At 38.1% G+C, this 17,645-nt stretch overlaps 1 protein-coding gene across 2 annotated transcripts; it reads right to left on the bottom strand.

Moving 5' to 3' along the window:
• Positions 1 to 359: 359 nt before the first annotated feature.
• LOC131693749 (N-alpha-acetyltransferase 60) lies at positions 360 to 11,889 on the bottom strand. Of its 2 annotated transcripts, none has more exons than XM_058981867.1 (5): positions 11,472 to 11,889; positions 10,475 to 10,760; positions 8,736 to 8,956; positions 8,562 to 8,672; positions 360 to 1,292 (listed from the first exon to the last, which is right to left on the bottom strand). In XM_058981867.1, exons 1-5 carry the CDS (start codon positions 11,489 to 11,491, stop codon positions 1,154 to 1,156), a joined length of 777 nt encoding a protein of 258 aa, XP_058837850.1. In that variant the 5' UTR covers positions 11,492 to 11,889; the 3' UTR covers positions 360 to 1,153. The 2 variants fall into 2 exon arrangements, with proteins under 2 accessions (XP_058837850.1, XP_058837851.1); XM_058981868.1 differs by lacking the exon at positions 11,472 to 11,889 and adding an exon at positions 10,844 to 11,009.
• Between the last annotated feature and the right edge of the window lie 5,756 nt (positions 11,890 to 17,645).

A 17,645-nucleotide genomic window follows, 5' to 3' on the forward strand; every position in this document is an offset into this window, starting at 1 on the left:
AGTTTGTGAGAAACGTAAGGTATCCGTCTTACCCACAGTGTCCGTCTTAGCCGACTTTTCCCCTAAGATAGAAATGATTCACCATGCAGTAGTCGTAGTAGTAGTAGTCGAATACAATCAATGCAAAAAATGACTCCTTAGAGATTAGAAGAGGCTAAACAATAGGGATTGTTTTTGAAGAAATTCGCATTTTCTACATTAGATTTAGAAATTCGACATTTCTAAATTTTATAAAACTAATCGAGAAGAAGATGGAAGGTGTGCCCCCGTTTGTCATCCAGGTTTTATTCCCTGCATGAGAATTAGATACATCTGGCACATATGTGATAAATCACTAAAAAAATAATGTAGCTGATCTCTTATTTTTGCACCGTTATATATTTGGCATAGCTAAACTCTGGTCTCTTCTCAAGAGCTATATCAATGTTCGTATCTGTTAATAAATAATCCTTTCCGTGTTAAATATTAATTACAATCTTATTTTTGTCATTTTTCTGGGTCTTTCAGTTGCAAGACACTGTAATCTTAGATCTAGTAATACGACGTTACTTAATGACTGATGGAAATAAGAAACGACAAACAGCTCTCTTAAGCCGGGCCAATATCATTATTGTCGTAAAATAAACGCGTGTCGCTGTGTACCTAAAAAAAAGTATAGATCGATACAATTTCGTTTGTATCTTAGGTAGTTCGGTACAGCATTTGAGAAGTGAAAATGCGGATATTACTCAACGAAAGTTGAATTGATTAATGTATAAAAAGGAACCTGATAATAGTTGATATGCAATCAAATGTCACTTGTTCTATCGGCCAGAATCTCAGGGAATAATTAATATTAACATTTGGTTTATGATTATGTTACAACGTTGAAAAACAATTCGCAAGATGATGTAAAACTGCACTGGCTCTTTTCAATCACTACGAATGATTGGAATAAATAAGACTTATCAACAATTACATCTACTATCTACAGCTAATAACCTTATTTGTGTAATGCAACAAATGGCTGTGGCAGCTATCAATACTCGTCAAGTTAGCCTGTCTAAACCACGTTTGTGCTTTCAATAAATTGGACTAAAATAATCAGCGAACTCAATGAAGTAAAAGCAATCCACAGCACTAGTAGTAAACTAACCATCGCTCCTCCGTTTTCTCAGTTGTCCTGCGTGAATGAAAACCTAGATATCGTGCGATAACAGACCCATCGAATCGCGCTCCTGAGGTTGCCGCTGATCCATGAGCACAGACCACCCGCAGTGAACACCAGAGAGCACCAGTATTTCAAATGATCAGTATATCCAATGGTTAAGGTTCATTGTTGAAACAGTATTGTGTAGTTTTTTTTAATTCCTAGGTAACTAGGTGGAAACATCTGCACATCGAAAATATTGGATCAGGTAAGCAAAAACGCAACCAGGCAATCAATGCGATCATAATAACGTTAGATACAAAGATAGGTGAAGCATGCAAAACACAGCTGAAAATTAATTATATCGTTAATTACTTACGTATTATACATCGAGTGATTTTGTAATTTGGGATCTTGGTTTGTTCTTCAAACAACAATGAAATGATGATTAGCTGACAAAAGTTTCGAAATAAAACCAGGAGGTAAAAAGGAAACATGATATTACTACTTTTGTAATCCAATCAGGAGGAAATCATAGTAACATTTATCGACCTTTTATATGTTCTGGACGGGTATCGTCAGCTCAACTTTAAATCTGCCATAAATTCATGCATGAAATAAATAACGATGAACAACAACCCCTCACCCCCCCCCCCCCTCTTCGAAAATCTTATTGGTTGTAGCAACTCATTCGTTTTATCCGAATGTGAAGTTGAAGAAATTGTCTTCCGCCGATAACAGTGATGATCTCCGACTTCAGAGCCTTTCGAAGTGAGCTTTCAACGTTCCTTCCAGACGTGAAATCTCTTTCTTTTCAGATTGGTTTAAGAATGTCGAATTACAGCGGATGGATCAATTGGCCACAAACGTTTTCTTCTGTATCTTACGGTAAAGTTATATATACTTTATTCATATAATTTCAAGAGACAGATAGACGATTTAAGGTTATCTTGATAGGGTGAAAGTTTCGACAAAATATCCCACGAATTAAAAGATTCACTTTGCTTTGCTCCTTTACAAGTTATTCTTGATAAGAATAAGGTTAACGGAGCTAACACATTTTAAATTCTACGTGCGGGTAAAGTGGGAACATTTTAGGCAACATGGGGGCAGCATACAAAATCTGAAGATTGTCATAGATGCCAAGGCTTTGGGCACAGAATTGAAATCGTTATTTAGATTCCAAATGGGTGATTTGTTATGATAGGAATTTGGTGTCTTCCACAAAGTTGTAGAACAAGACTTTTACAGTATTTTTTGTGATCATGTCCATATTTTATCTCTCTTTCTTTAAAAGTTATATTTGGTGCCCTCTATGCGGTGAAATATTGAACTAAAAGGTAGTCAAAAGATGACTCATATCATGTGCTAAAATAGCTCCAAACATACTATTCATGAAAACCAAACCATTGCTTAGCAAAAAAAAATTCGAGAGAATCGATTACCGATTCATCACCTTATGCTGTTAGGCCCCGTTCAAAACTGACTCAGACATCACTCCTTTAAAAGTTTAATAACGTCTCTTAAGGAAGTTGGATTGATTTGCAGTCTTCTACAGAGTTATAAACTATAAAATGATCTTTCTTATTTTCACTTTCAGTGATAACTTAATGCATACAGTGCCATCTAGCTGCGAAAGTGCAACTTGGTACGCTTTCTCCAGGTAAATTACCGAAAATCTCTATACAAACTTCGAACAAGTTGATTCGGTAGCTAGACTTGTCCGATTTTATTCAAATTTGGTGCAGAGGCTCCAGGTACGCAAACTTAACGAATGGAATCAAACGAAAGGTACGGCAATTTGCATTTGCTAAAAAGATGTTAGTGATGTTTCATCATATGAATTAAACTTGCAAAAGATACCTGATTTGATTTTTTAATGAAAAGTTTGACCGATTCACACACAGTTTTGTTTAGCAAATTTTTGATCGCAACACCCTTTGAGTCTCCGGGAAATATGGATTAAGCACAGAATTCGCTCTTCTGCATCCGAAATTGCCAACCATTGGCGTAGTTTGTTGTGCGTAAACAAAAACATTTCTGCTGCATGTGAATCCGAAAATGTTGAAGAATTTGCTGCATTTTTTCAAGCACTATTGCAGTGCTTGAAAAAATGTCAAGACACTGACTGGACATTGCAAACTCAATTATCACATTGCCACTATTCAGCGTACTGAGTATTATTCGTGTAATCTTTCTGAATTCGATTATGGAGCTTGATATCTGATATGCAACTGTATCCGAATTTTTTGTTTCTAACACATAGACCAACACGCCCTGGATTGGAGCTTGTCTCAGTTGGCATTAGTGAAGATCGCCTAAGATCTGTGGTCGAATGTTGACAGGGAAAGGGACAAACGACGCGCGCGTGAAACTGCTAGTGTATCCGTCATGCAGAGTGAATCTTTCGGTACGGTTCATGGTTTTTTTGGAGACTCAAAATTATTCCTTGGTTTTCCGAACCTACAACGGTTTGTATACAACCCTCGATTCATGTTTTTTCTCTTTTGCTAGTTTTCCTTCCGTTAAAATATTTGAAAAACAGAAATTTCAATTGAGGCCTTTTCTCGTTATTTACTGTGACGGTTTCAATAATATCAGTAAGTCCAGATCAATAACGAAATTGCAACCAATGGCGATCGCAAGAGCTAAGTATAAAGTAGAAACAACACTCCCATTATAAATAAAAAAGCAAACACTCCTGATGGCCGGCTGTCCGGAGTTCAAGTTGGGCGAATAAAACTTTTGGGAATCGATTCCGAACGACTTTCGTGCATATAGCTAAGATCATCTTGTGGTCCTACTACCCAATTCTCAAACGATTATAGATATCAGACCAGCTCATAGTTTTAGCAATATTCCCCACAGACGGCTTTTTGGGAGTTCAAATTGCTGTAGTTTAGGAAAAAAGAAAATCACTCTCGATAGCCGGCTATCCAGAATTCAAACAGAAGAAAAAAATAACTAAACATCTTTTTGCTCTGAGTATACGTGTACTCGGAGACTAACCATTCCACCGCATAAAACATATTCATTTCGTGGTCGCATTGCCTGCTTGTGGCGAATCCTAGACCTAGACCTACACCTGTCCTTCAATCCAACTCCGTAATACCTATGGAAACGTCGCTGAGTCGGTGGTCTTCCTTAAGTAGGTATTGTATCAACATTTCTTACCCTATCCTAAGTATCAATGAAGATGGTCGTGGTCGGCAATGACGATTCTCATGCTATTGGTTTATTGAACTCAACAGAGATTCATTCCCGATATAGTTAGTATGCAATCTACGAAGAGCACCGTGCTTCGTTATGCAACGAAAACATACAACCGATGACACGGACAAATATTGCTTATGCGGGAGACAATAAGAACGAGCTGCAATATGATTTAATGTGTTAGGTAATCAAAAAAGTTTTAGGGGTATTCTCATACTAACGGGTGTTCAATAAAAATGATTTCAATAGCTTGCTGTAATTAAAGTAAAGAGCGTAAATGTTTTTTGTCTCCAAGAGAATTGCTCTCTGGAGTCCCTAGAAATGGGTGGCATGTTTGTCAATTCAATCGAAGATGGCGTCGAAACAGAGTATTTTTCTCGATATGGATGTTATGTGGAAGGTCCACAAAAGGACCGTTCAAGGTTCTACACGGGTTTTGTGGCTTTTCATCGCATCGGAGTTGACAGGTAGGAGCGTGTTCGAAGAAATTAATGCGCAGGAAAGGAGTTGGATATGTATTGCAGTCTCTTGGACCGTTGATCTTTTGGCATAGTGTTCTCACGTGGAGAGGACGGAATACAGTTTTTTTGTTAAGCAATTGTTAAGATTAGGCTAGTAGTGCGCTTAGTTGCAAAATACAGAAATACCAAAAACCTGCACCCAGCACAATTTAAAACTTTTTGGATGTCGCACGTGTGCGAAAATACTGAAATATTAGGTCTACGTTGTAATAATACGTAATCATGAAAATCCCAGAAATCCGATGGTCGGCATTTTCGAGTTTGAGTTTTGAGTTATTGACATTTTGGAAATTAATTGCGAATGGTTAAAGAGCGTACTGCTCAGATCGTACTGTCTACCAAGCCACATCCTGATCTTTTTCCTTGCTTACTAACACAACTCCTTTCCCATGATACTCGTAGAGATGCAGAGGTAGTCTCGGTCCCTGGCCAAAGCGAGTGTCGAACTAACATTCCTTCTCTTCCTCGGTAGAACAGCCTTGGTCGTGGCCGGCTTCGTTATTGACCTGTTTAATAGTGTTGAATTAGTAAACATGCACAGTGAGAATGCTTTATTTCTCCCAAGTAACATTCAGTTGGTTCATTGTGCATTTTTACTCATTCGGTCAATCACGAAGTGCAACTACGGGCAGTCTACCTAAGCTAAGCTAAGATCAATCGAAGATGGCGTCGAAACAGCAAGCACTCCGCGAGTGTGTTGTACGGTTTTACGGTTGAAAAATCTGCTTGAAAACAAAGACAGAACGAGTTTGCGTGACGCCGGCCGAAAATATCACTGCTCCCATACCTTGATTAACCGAACCCTCAAGTTGGAGGACATCATCTATCGGAAGGAGACGAGCAGATAGCAATCGTAAGTCTCAGTGCCGGTGGAAGACGAAGAACTACCGCGGAACGTCGTTCGTGCTAGACGACGAAAGTTACTCGAAGACCCACATTCCAGGCAATGACAGCTACTATTCCAGCAAGACGGCCACACCCCCCAAGTAAAATATAAGTTTAAGCATAAATTTTAAAAAAGGTATGCTGTACATCGCCATATCAAACAGAGGGATTTCAAAGCCGTGGTTCAAGCCGAGTGGTCTGGCCATCAAACAACAAGTATACCAAGAGGAGTGTCTTAAGAAAATTCTTCTGTCGTTCTTAAAGGAGCATCATGTGGATGGGAAGCACGTCTTCTGGTCGGACAAGGCGTCTTCCCATTACGCCAAGAAGACGCTGGAGTATCTTGAGCAGAAAAACATACCGTACGTGCCAAAAGAAAGGAACCCGACCAACTTGCCCAGTGCCGTTCTATTTAAGGATTTTTTCGGCTCTCTCAGTGCCCTAGTGTACAACCAATATTCATTGACGTTTTATTGAAGAATAAACATTACAATTTTAATAAAAAAAATACTGAATCAGTTGATTTTTTTTGTTTTTCAACTACATGACTAAAAAATTCTCATTTTTTATTGAACACCCGTTGAACTATCACAGACATTTAAATTACTGCACAACTTTATTCGACATTGTGTTTATCATTTTGTATCATTTTCCTTCTTTTAGACAAAAAATATGCCCTAACTATAAAACTTAACGTTTTTCTGAGCAAAATACAATTCCTCCAGGAGTCGCCCATTGCTTCCTAAAAATAAACCGTGATGTGGCTTTTGTAGGAAATTAAACACAGAAACAAAGTCTCGAAAACTACGAAACGATCTGACGCTTGAGAAAAAAGTTATTAAGCTGAAACCAATTGATGCTCTGACGATTGATAAAATATTCATTTTTTCTAGCACCACTTTTATTGGTGGTCCAATCATATGCAATTCTGTTTTTCTCTTAATGTGTCTAAATATTTTTTCTATACTGTTTGGCCACTTCGCAAGAGTTTTGAGGAATAAATTGAGTCTTCTTTTCTACATAATAAGAGAAAATTAAAGATTTTGTATATAATTCGACCGTCAGCAGCAGTGATGTTAAGAAAAGTAAAATTTTCATTAATCTTCAGGACACCAATCGGTTTTTGATTAATAATTTTTTTCTACAAGCATCAGATCGTTTCGTGGTCTTGACATTTCCTATAAAAATCAAACATCTATTTATTTTTAGGATGTAACGGGTGACTCTTGGAAGAATTATTTTGCAAAAGACGTTTTCACCCTTACGAAATCTCATGTAAACTTTAAACCGTGGGCGCAAAAATATAGTTTCACCGATCGAACTACAAATTTACAGAGTTGTTCTGGGAGCTAAATGGGACCCAAAAAGTTACTCGGAGCAAATTTTTTTTTTTTTCATATTACCATGTCCCACCCTAATGGGCACTCATGTTTTCACTCACTAGACGAAACAAATTGAAGGACTCTGCCTGGGATGAATTGTTGTATCCTGCATATTGCTTTATATACTCTTTCGATGTAAAAAATCCTCTCCATGGACGACTTCAAAAGTCACATAAATCAATACTTTGATCGAAAATTTCATAATTTATAGTTGTGGAATACTTCTTTATACCAAAAAAATGAGAAAAGATGACCGAACAAAACGGTGGATACTTGGTTGAAAAAAGATTGTCAGACAAAACGCTGTGTTCTTTTTGTATAACAAAAACCATCTAAACTTTTTGATTACCTAATATTAGAAGCAAACCTACGAAAACTTTAACAATGCATTCGTTCTTCGTGCTAATATGACTGCCATACATACGTACCATGCGTACTCTTCACACACATTTAATGCCCTGTAGATTAGTGCCCTAGTTGGTCAAATAAACACAAAACAAACAAATTTGTTTGCTCAGTGCAAAACATGCCAGCTCGATTGGCATCACCCGGCAGATACGTGTTCTCTTGCACTGCCAGAAAATCAACAAATATTTAAAATTACATACGACAAAATATGCTCAGCTTGAAAATAACAAAATGAAGCCTACTACTTATTTGCAATTATTATTTTGGTTAAAGCCAGATTTTCAGTATAGCGACTAAATCCAGTAAACGCCTAAGACGGTCTGTTATGCCACTGATAAGACGAAGTCGAGACATTACATCCAATGTTTAATTTAGGTATCGTGTCCGTCGCGCACAATTTGGAATATTTTAAATTTTCTCACCATGGAGGAACTGAACATATTTTGCTGGTTTAAATAATTCCTAAATTCGTTAACATTGTTCGAAGCATGCGTAGCGATTAAACATATATGCACCAATTCATAATTTCAATTAAATAAACAGAACATAAGCAGCGAGCATAGTATGAGCAATACTGATAATTGGTAAAATCGGAAAGGGGAATGTAACAAAAATACAATTATTGTCATTTGAGGTATAGAATAGAATAAAATAATTAGTTATACATACCACCTTTCTCGCTAGACACCTGTAATTATCATGCAGCATGCTTCATTCGTGGTTGCGTGTGTTTTCAAAATGAAAGACTACTTTTGTAACAAACTAGCAAATAAATTAAAATTGGCGTGCTGAGCACCCGAACGCAGCATTCAAAATTTGCTAGTATCAGCAAACCAATACGCATAGGGTTAATAGTTAAGGAACACTTATTTCAATGAAGGAAATGAGAACGCATTTCTGAAAAACAAACAAACAAACAAAAACCACAATAATGCATGCAGAAAGCTACCAAACACAAGAACCAAAATTATCCAAGCGATTTGGATGAGTTAGCTATTTTTTTTTTTTTTTGGAAAAGGATATTATAACGTCCAGGGCGAGTGGCCTCCATTTATGTATGACACATAGGTGAATCCATCTTTACACTTCCCCCGAATCGAGTAGTAGTAAGGCAGGAACGAATGGAGTATGAACCTGTATTTTGATGTAATCATCCAATGAAATTAGTTAAATTCCTAACATGCTTGTCAAACTTACCCCCTACGCTCGTAGAACAGTATGGCGGTTTGGTTTGTGGTTAACACGTGCAGGAAAATTGCTTTTACATTGTGACGTTCGGCTGTCGTCAGGTGGTTTATCAGAGAGTCTAGCAGCAGCGACCCGATACCGTTCTGTCGGTACTTACGGTGAACACCAAGAGACAGAATGTAACCTATTTCGGCCTCTCTGCCCATCGATTCTGAGAGAATGCCTCGATCCTATGAAGAATGATGTATTTAAAAATAACAACAGGGTAGAATAGATGCAATTAAAATGTATTAGTGCATTTTGTGAGTAGGAAACGTAAAAGCTATTCGCTTGTCCAACTTCGGTAAATCAGACCGAAAAAGTCGTAAGCTTTGATAAAATTAATTCATCAATAGCACAATATCAAATTATGTATGATATCGTGGCATGCTCAAATACCGCCAGGTTAAGAACGTTTCAAGTACGAAACTGATATAAACCATTAATTTACGTTGAGTGTTCGTGCTGATTGTGTTAATTTGCTTTAAATTAAAGGTAAAATATAAATTGTACTACTAAATAATTGACAAGAGACATGTCCATATGTCCAATACCACGTATTTATAAGGTGTGACTCCGAATAGCGCTCAAAATAATACCAAATAGGCTAAAAACTGAAACAATAATTATAACAGGTATGTAATTGGAACAAAAATGCATAACAGATATGTAACTGACACCCGCACCATGTGAAAGTCACACATACAGCAGTAACATCCGTATTGAGTGTTTATTGGCGTGTTTTTTTATTTCAATTTCATCAAGCAATAGTTAGATTTGCTCAAAGACGTGTATTTGTTTATAGGGACCCACACTAACCAACCGTACTGTTTAATCTATAGTTGGTTGACTAACAGTGCCCCTAGTAAAAAGGTCGCATCGCGATTTTATCTCGGTTGGCGTTTTCCAGGAATCACGTACAAATAAAATGTAGAGAAATATTTAATCAACCTTTGCCACAGCATGCACAGCTTTGCCCGTTTAATTTAGAATGAATAGCATACGGTTTTCGGGCACATGGTGTATACTGCTTATGATGAAATTGGGATCATAGCAACCGTCGGCGAAGGAGGTGAAAAATTTTAACTGTCATAATTTTATCGTGTTTGAAACCCTTTAAGAACATAAAAAATATAACTTGTAATTGATTTCAAAAATCAAAGTGAATTTAGCTGAATCGTTGCAAAAATTAGCGTGAAATTATATTAAAATACTGAACTCGAAGAGCTACAGAAGTGTTGTGCTGCCGAATCCACTGAAGAACTGCAGTAAAAATGGATGAGTATTTTTTCCGAAACGTTGCTATAAAAATTTAATGATGTTACATTAAATACGTGTCAATTCCATGCGAACTTAATCGTGGCAAGGAATCAAAAGTTTAATAATAATACAGGTATAAATTTGACACTCGTATTATATTTGAGCGGGGCTTGCCGACGGGAAAATGACCTCGGAATGTACCACTAGGTCTCTGTCATTCTGAAATGGGTCATTGGAAAATCAGCAGAGCTAACACCTACTACATCCATACCATATTCAGGACCATATGCGATTATGGGCAGTATATTACATATTTAAAATAGCAGTACAAAGCAAATAACACATGACATTGCCAGATTCACATTCCGAAAAATACGGTATTAGGTGCTGCGCGGAATTAGAATAGATCACGGTATATAGGTTTAAAGAAAACATTAATTTTCACATACCTCTTTGTTTAATTTCGAGTATGGTTTAATCTCCGCCACTATCAATCCAATGATTGTAAAATTGTACACCGCAGCCAGGGCAAAAAAACGCGTACTCGATGTAATATCCTCGTACCAGGACAGCGGATAATCGATGGGGAACCAGTCCTGGCATAGTGTTCGTACTTCCTCCAAGTCATCGGGACAGAGAAAGCGCAGCTGAACGTCATTCTCGGAACACAGCGGCACCGATTTCACTTTCAACTGGTCATCCGTTTTCGTCGCACCGAGGTGGTTGTGGTGATACCTAACGAACAAAAAAATAGTTCAAAGATTAAGTGATCTGTGGAATGACTGCCTACTTTGAAAGTTATTTGCTAAACCACTTACAGTCGCATGCTGATCGACACGAATTCAATTACGATTAAAATTAAAATACATCAAAAGCCGCTTTGAGCGTTGCATTTTGAATTTCTAATGCCTGTGAACAGAACTAGAATTATTCAACGCTTGACAGACACTGTATCTAACATTCTTCGCCTTGTGCAAGCAGCTTGATATGGCAAACTGGTGGTTGCTTTGGGTGTATAAAGGTTGGAACACTAATGGATAAGCGGAAGAGAACATACAAAAAAAACACAGTAAAAATGTCGAAATGTGTTCCATAAATGTTTACAAATGTGAAATTGTTTTTCCTGAGAGTAATAGTCATATTTAAGAAATGTTAAAAAACATTTTAAATTATTTTTTTTACAAGTTTGGTTGTTCATTTTTACTGTGAACAGCACTATATGGAATTGTATACTTGACATCAACTTGCTCCCGAGTGTTCGAATCAATTGGCATTTATTATATTTAAAATGAAATGAAAAACTCACAGTGGACAACAATTGAGTTGATGACAAAATACGCTTTAGATTGGGTCGATCCCGTTCGGGTTCTCCACCATATACATACGTTTACACCCCATCGCATACGCATTCAACCGCACCTCTTACCCCTGCCTAATCGTTCTTACCAGCTGAATGATTGCGCCATTAGAGATGTGCCCAAGATCACCAGGATTAGACAACAAACAAGTGATGCTCATCCACAACTCTTTCCCTCGGATGGGATTACAACTTCCAGCGGGGAACAGTATCTTCAGCACTCTCGCGACTGGTTTTTCAAAAAGCGAATAACTTCACTAGTCCTTTGTTTTGTATAGGAAACAGACACGCTTACGTAGCAAAATAACTTTTGTCGAACACATCACTTTATATTGCACTGCCATGGTTCACTTGAAATATATGATCTTGAATATAATTTATTTTCTGTCAACGCCTCAATGCAAAGGAACAAAAAACCATTCTTTCGCGAGATGCATAGTCCGTCCGAACTAAAATTTAATTCATCATCAGTGAAAAGTTTGACAATTATTGTATATTCTCCTGTTTGTTTAGCAGTTTTAGTACATATCCTAATGTACTAAAGTCAACCTGACATGACAGCTTCTAACTGGCCCTAGTGTTTTATTTTCACCAAGTAAAACAATGGGGAAACACTATAGGGGAGACCGGGGTTAGTTGGAGGTTTTTTCAGTTTTCAATTTGTATCGTTTTGATGTAGGTCTAGGGGTAGATCACTCTAAAAATGTATAATAAATTTGCATCAAATTGAAAAAATGCATTTAATTTCCATTTTTTGCATCAGCTTTGCACTACCTCGCAAAAAAGTTTGTTTAACAAACGTCCTACGCTGATCCACTTTGTTCGACGTTTTGTTAAATGCATTTAATTTCGCCGATTTTTAAAAATGCCTCACAAGTGATCTGGCCCTAGATGTAGGTAGATCTTGCAAAATAGAACACGCGGCATGAAAGAGCAGACTGTTGGCAACATCTCTGATTTCTTTTAAAGTGTTTGATGCATTGTCTCCATTTTTAGAGACAAAAATATGTGACGCGGAAAACCCGCCAATGTACCCCGGCACCAGGGTAATTTGGCGGTATGTGAGTATACGCCAAAAACTAAGCAATCAAATGGAGATTCAATTACTTCAAGTGTCCTTCTGGAACGTGCTGAATATCTTTCAAGAAAACTGTATATTAACCGACATTTGCTATTATATTACAGTTTCAATACCCCGGCATTTTGACTTTGACGCGAACTCCCTATTCAAAGGTAAATTTTCGAAATTCTTCATGCAATTGGCCGGAATAAATGTCTCCTACATTGGCGAGATACACAAGAAAAATATTTTCTTGCTTTGGAGTGAATTCCAGAAATAAATTTTTTTGATGACTTTTTTGCACTGTGAATAGTACCGCCAACTTGCCCCGCGTGCAGCACTGCCAACTTAGCCCCCCCGTGCTTGGTAAAATGCTGGTACAAGACCTGTGGAGGACCGGATGTAAATGGGACGACCAAATCGATGATGTTTCGTTCGAAAAGTGGATGCGTTGGTCGAAATATTTATCGAACATAGAAACATTCAAAGTCCCGCGAAGTTACTTCGGGGATGCGAGAGCAGACGAAGTAGAAGATCTGCAGTTGCACATCTTCACGGATGCTAGTGAGGTAGCTTACGGATGCGTGGCGTATTTCCGAGCAATAGTAAAAGGAAAAATCATGAGTGCTCTGGTTATGAGTCGTTGTAAGGTGGCCCCATTGAAACAGCTTTCAATTCCACGGTTAGAATTGCAAGGAGCAGTTCTAGGCGCTCGTTTAGCGCAGACTGTACGAGAGAATCACGGAATTCACATAGGAAAACAGTTCATTTGGACCGATTCACAGACCGTGCTCTCGTGGATTCGATCTGACCAGCGCAGATATAAACAATTTGTTGGTTTCCGAATAGGGGAAATATTAAGCTTGTCAAAGCTAACGGATTGGCGTTGGATCTCAACAAAACTAAATGTTGCAGGTCAATTAACTAAATGGGGTAAATATCCTGAACTATACACTAACAGTCCTTGGGTCCAAGGGCCTTCGGTGATCCATGAGAGAGTTGAAGAGTGGCCGAGAGAGAGCATGCCACCGGCCAACACGACGGAGGAATTGCGCATACATCTTCTTTTACATGACATAGCTGTGCCGGAAGTAGTCATTGATGCTCGACGTTTTTCGAAGTGGACAGTTCTAGTCCGCACCATAGCCTTAATATATAGGTTCGCATCTAGCTGCAGGAAGAAAATTGAAGGTTTGCCGATTGAAACAATTAAGGCCACGAAATCCCAAATCAAGATCCGGATGAAATGCAACGTTCGGTTTGTCCACCTACCGCTACAGCAGGAAGAGTACTAGAGAGCGGAATGGCGGAAGCTCTTCGGGACGCCTATAAGCGGTCTCAGTTGATAGCGGAGGAAATGTGGAAACGATGGATTAGGGAATACATTCCGTCTGTGAACCAACGACCTAAGTGGTTCGGTGAAACAACTCCCTTGAAAATTGGAGACCTCGTTTACGTGGTTGAAGGCAGCAATAGAAAAGCCTGGGTCCGCGGAATTGTGGAGAAGCCTATAATTTCCGCTGATGGGAGGATTCGTCAGGCATGGGTTCGCACCAAAAGTGGTGTATTCAAGCGGGCTACAGTAAGGCTGGCAGTGTTGGAGGTGAGCAGTGGTAACACTGTATCTGATATAGCATCCGGACCAGAATTACGGGCCGGGGAAATGTTAAGGACAACACTGCAGGGCAATCCGAATTGAAGCCCTATGATGTAAGCTGCAACGTGCAAGGAGATGAGATGTCAGTTCGGTTGATAGATGACAGCAAACGTCTTGGAGAGTGAGGAGAAAAATTAGTGAAATCATTATATTGTCACGTTAGGAAGTCGAGGTGGTATAAAGCGAAATTGTAAGTTTTAAGTTGTAGGTTTGGTAGCTGATTATCAATATCATTTATTACATTATGTTCTCTCTTTTCTTATATTAAACATGCTACTTAATCTACTTAAGCTAGCACACTAAATCTAATTAAACTAGGAAACTTAATCTACTTAAACTAAGGCAACGTAAGAGTTGAGGTTAAGGTGGTGATATTGAATTACATGTGGCACACGTTACGAGCAAGAAAAGTGAGTTCTAAGCTTAAATCTAATCTTTTGCAATTAATCCTAATGCACAATTAAAAACCAGGATACGAAGTCATTTGCGGAAAATTGGGATAAAGCTATCTAAAGGAGGAAAGCGAGAAGAAACTTATTGTAAGATACTCCCAATGAATTTATTGAACTAAATTAAAGAGAATAAAATCTTTCAGCTTTGATCCGACTGTAAAGGACGATTTCAAGGAAGTTTCTTTGTTAAAATTCCGAACAAATTAATTAAAAACATAGTAACATATAAATATAATGTTTATGCATTTTCTAGCATACCCTAATAGGGTAACCAACCTAATAGACCTTTCTCGTCCGACCTAACACCTGTTTTTGCCTTTCTCATATAAAGAAAGGCTATGCAATCACTGTAAAAATCGACTTTTTAACCGAGGCCCGGAGGGCCGAGTATCATACACCATTCGATTCAGTTCGTCGAGATCGGCAAATGTCTGTGTGTGTATGTATGTGTGTGTGTATGTGTGTGTGTGTGTGTATGTGTGTGTCATTTAAACTCACAAAATTTTCTCAGAGATGGCTGAACCGATTTTCGCAAACTTAGTTTCATCTGAAAGGTATAATGCTCCCATAAGCTGCTATTGAATTTTTAGTTGATCCGACTTCCGGTTCCGGAGTTACGGGTTGAAGAGTGCGGTCACACAGCAAATTCCCATATAAACTGGTACCACCATAATGTTCAAATGATGTAAAACATATTAAAATTGATGTAACATTACTCTAGTTTGCGGGTCTGGATCACTAATGATCAATTAAAGCAGCTTTGACCCCATTGGCCACCTATGACGGTTCATGACGCCCTCGGGGAACTCGCCAAGTTCCTAAGCTAATATCACACCCATTCCACAACGAATTCTCTACCGATTTTTACGAACTTAATTTCAAATGAAAGATACAGTAATGCCATTGACTGCTGCTGAATTTCATTCGGTTCTGACTCTTGCTTCCGGAGTTACAGGGGTGTTAGTAAGGATACACTGGAATTTCCCATATAAATCGGTACAATCGTAATACCTCAGAGGCAAAAAACTATTGAAATGGTCACCAAATTACTTCTAATCGTAGATCTAGATCACTGATTGCCAATCAAACATTCTTTGAATATATTGTCCACTATCAACGATTCCGGAAGTCCGGAATTCCGGGCATATTCCACAATTAAAGCCACATCGGTTCTTCGGTGATGACTGAACCGATTTTCTCAAACCAAGTCTCAAATGGAAGGCAAAATATGCAGTTGAGTATTGCGTAGCCGCCCCTTCCCCCCCCCCTCCCCACCTTACCCTTACACCTCCCTCCTTCATCACTCCCCTCTTCTTGGATCACCCTCACGCCCAGATTTCCTTCATCCACCCCGTATACCGAAATAAGATGAAGGATTTCTGACGCATCCTCCACACCCACTCTACTAAACCCCCATTCCCTACACGTTCAAACGCATTCCACCAACCTTTGCAAATTATAATCACATGAAGATAACATTGAACTCATGCTTATTAAGCTAATTAAATATTATTCTTTTGCCTTTCTTATACAGAAAAGTTATGCAATTGCTCCAAAAACCGACTTTCTAACCGAGGCCCGGAGGGCCGAGTCTCATATAACATTCGACTCAGTTCGCCGAGATCGCAAAATATCTGTGTGTATGTATGTGTGTATGTATGTATGTGTGTATGTATGTGTGTGTATGTGCGGATTTGTTAACAAAATGTCCACATCGGTTACTCGGAGATGGCTGAACCGATTTTTACAAACTAAGATTCAAATGAAAGGTATAACATTCCCATAGGTTGCTATTGAATTTCATTTTCAACCGACATCTTGTTCCGAATTACGAGTTGAAGAGTATGGTTACAAAACAAAATTTGTTGATTTGTCCACATCGGTTTCTCGGAATTTTCTGAACCGATTTTAACAAACTTAATTTTAAATGAAAGGTCCATCAGCTGCTGTTGAATTTTGTGTGGATCCGAGTTCTGGTTCCTGAATTACAGGGTGATACGTACGATCACGCAGCAAATCCCGATTCTAACGAATTCTGCAATGAATGTAAAAAGGTGATTTTTTTTCCAAAATGTAAACACAACTGTTGAATTTGTAGATCTAGGTCCCCAACAGTCATTCAAAGTCTCTTTGGCCACACTGGCCACCATCGACGGATCCGGAAGCATCCAAAGTCAGAATAACAGTTATATTGGTTTCTCGAAAATGGCTAGATTTGCTCAACTTAGTCTCAAATGAAAGGTGTTGCGTCCCCAGAAACTGATATTAAATTCCATCTCCATCCGACTTCCAGCACCGGAGTTACGGGTTGTGGAGGTCGATCACATAGAAAACTCCGATTCAAACCGATACCGCGATGAATGCAAAAAGGTGCTCTTATATATACTTACCAAGTGTAATAAGAATGAAAGACATTTCCATAAAGTTATATTGTACGAACCAGCTATTAAATCATAGTTTGGAAAAATGAGAAAGGCACAATTGCACCTCTAGGTGGATTAAAACAGGTTTTCTTATTTTTAAACGAAAGATTACACATTGATAAGAACATTTCCGTAAAATGAGATTTTTAGGATCTATCATGATTTTTATAAAATTTGAAATATGAAAGAATGTTGAATATTTTTTTCACCTCAGCAAGAATGGTAGGACTTAAAATGTGCGTTTAGGCAGCACTGCTTTGAATATTTTCACTTAAGTTCTTGGCAAGGCGGTAAATGAAGTGGTGAATCGCAGTACAAAATTCATTAGCAATGTAAACAAACTAAAATGAACCTCTCGCTGTATAACATTGGATGAAAATGTTTAATCTCACTTTTTTTGACATTTCGCAGTGCTTGTTTACATAGACTTGGAATTTTTAATGTAGAATACATTTAAGCTTTCAATATAGGGATCCCGTTTCAAAATATCGGCTGCAGCGCCGCGTCAGATTTTGAACGTTAATAACTTTTATCATACTTAACAGAATCACTTGATTTTTAGGCCAATTTGTTGAAAATTTGTTCCTCTATGCTGTATTAAAATTTGAAGTATGTTTAACATGCACTAATAACAAAAAAATGTGTTTTGAAAAATCTTTCGAAAACGACTC

Source organism: Topomyia yanbarensis, chromosome 3 (assembly GCF_030247195.1).
Source record: "Topomyia yanbarensis strain Yona2022 chromosome 3, ASM3024719v1, whole genome shotgun sequence".
Lineage (NCBI taxonomy): Eukaryota > Metazoa > Arthropoda > Insecta > Diptera > Culicidae > Topomyia > Topomyia yanbarensis.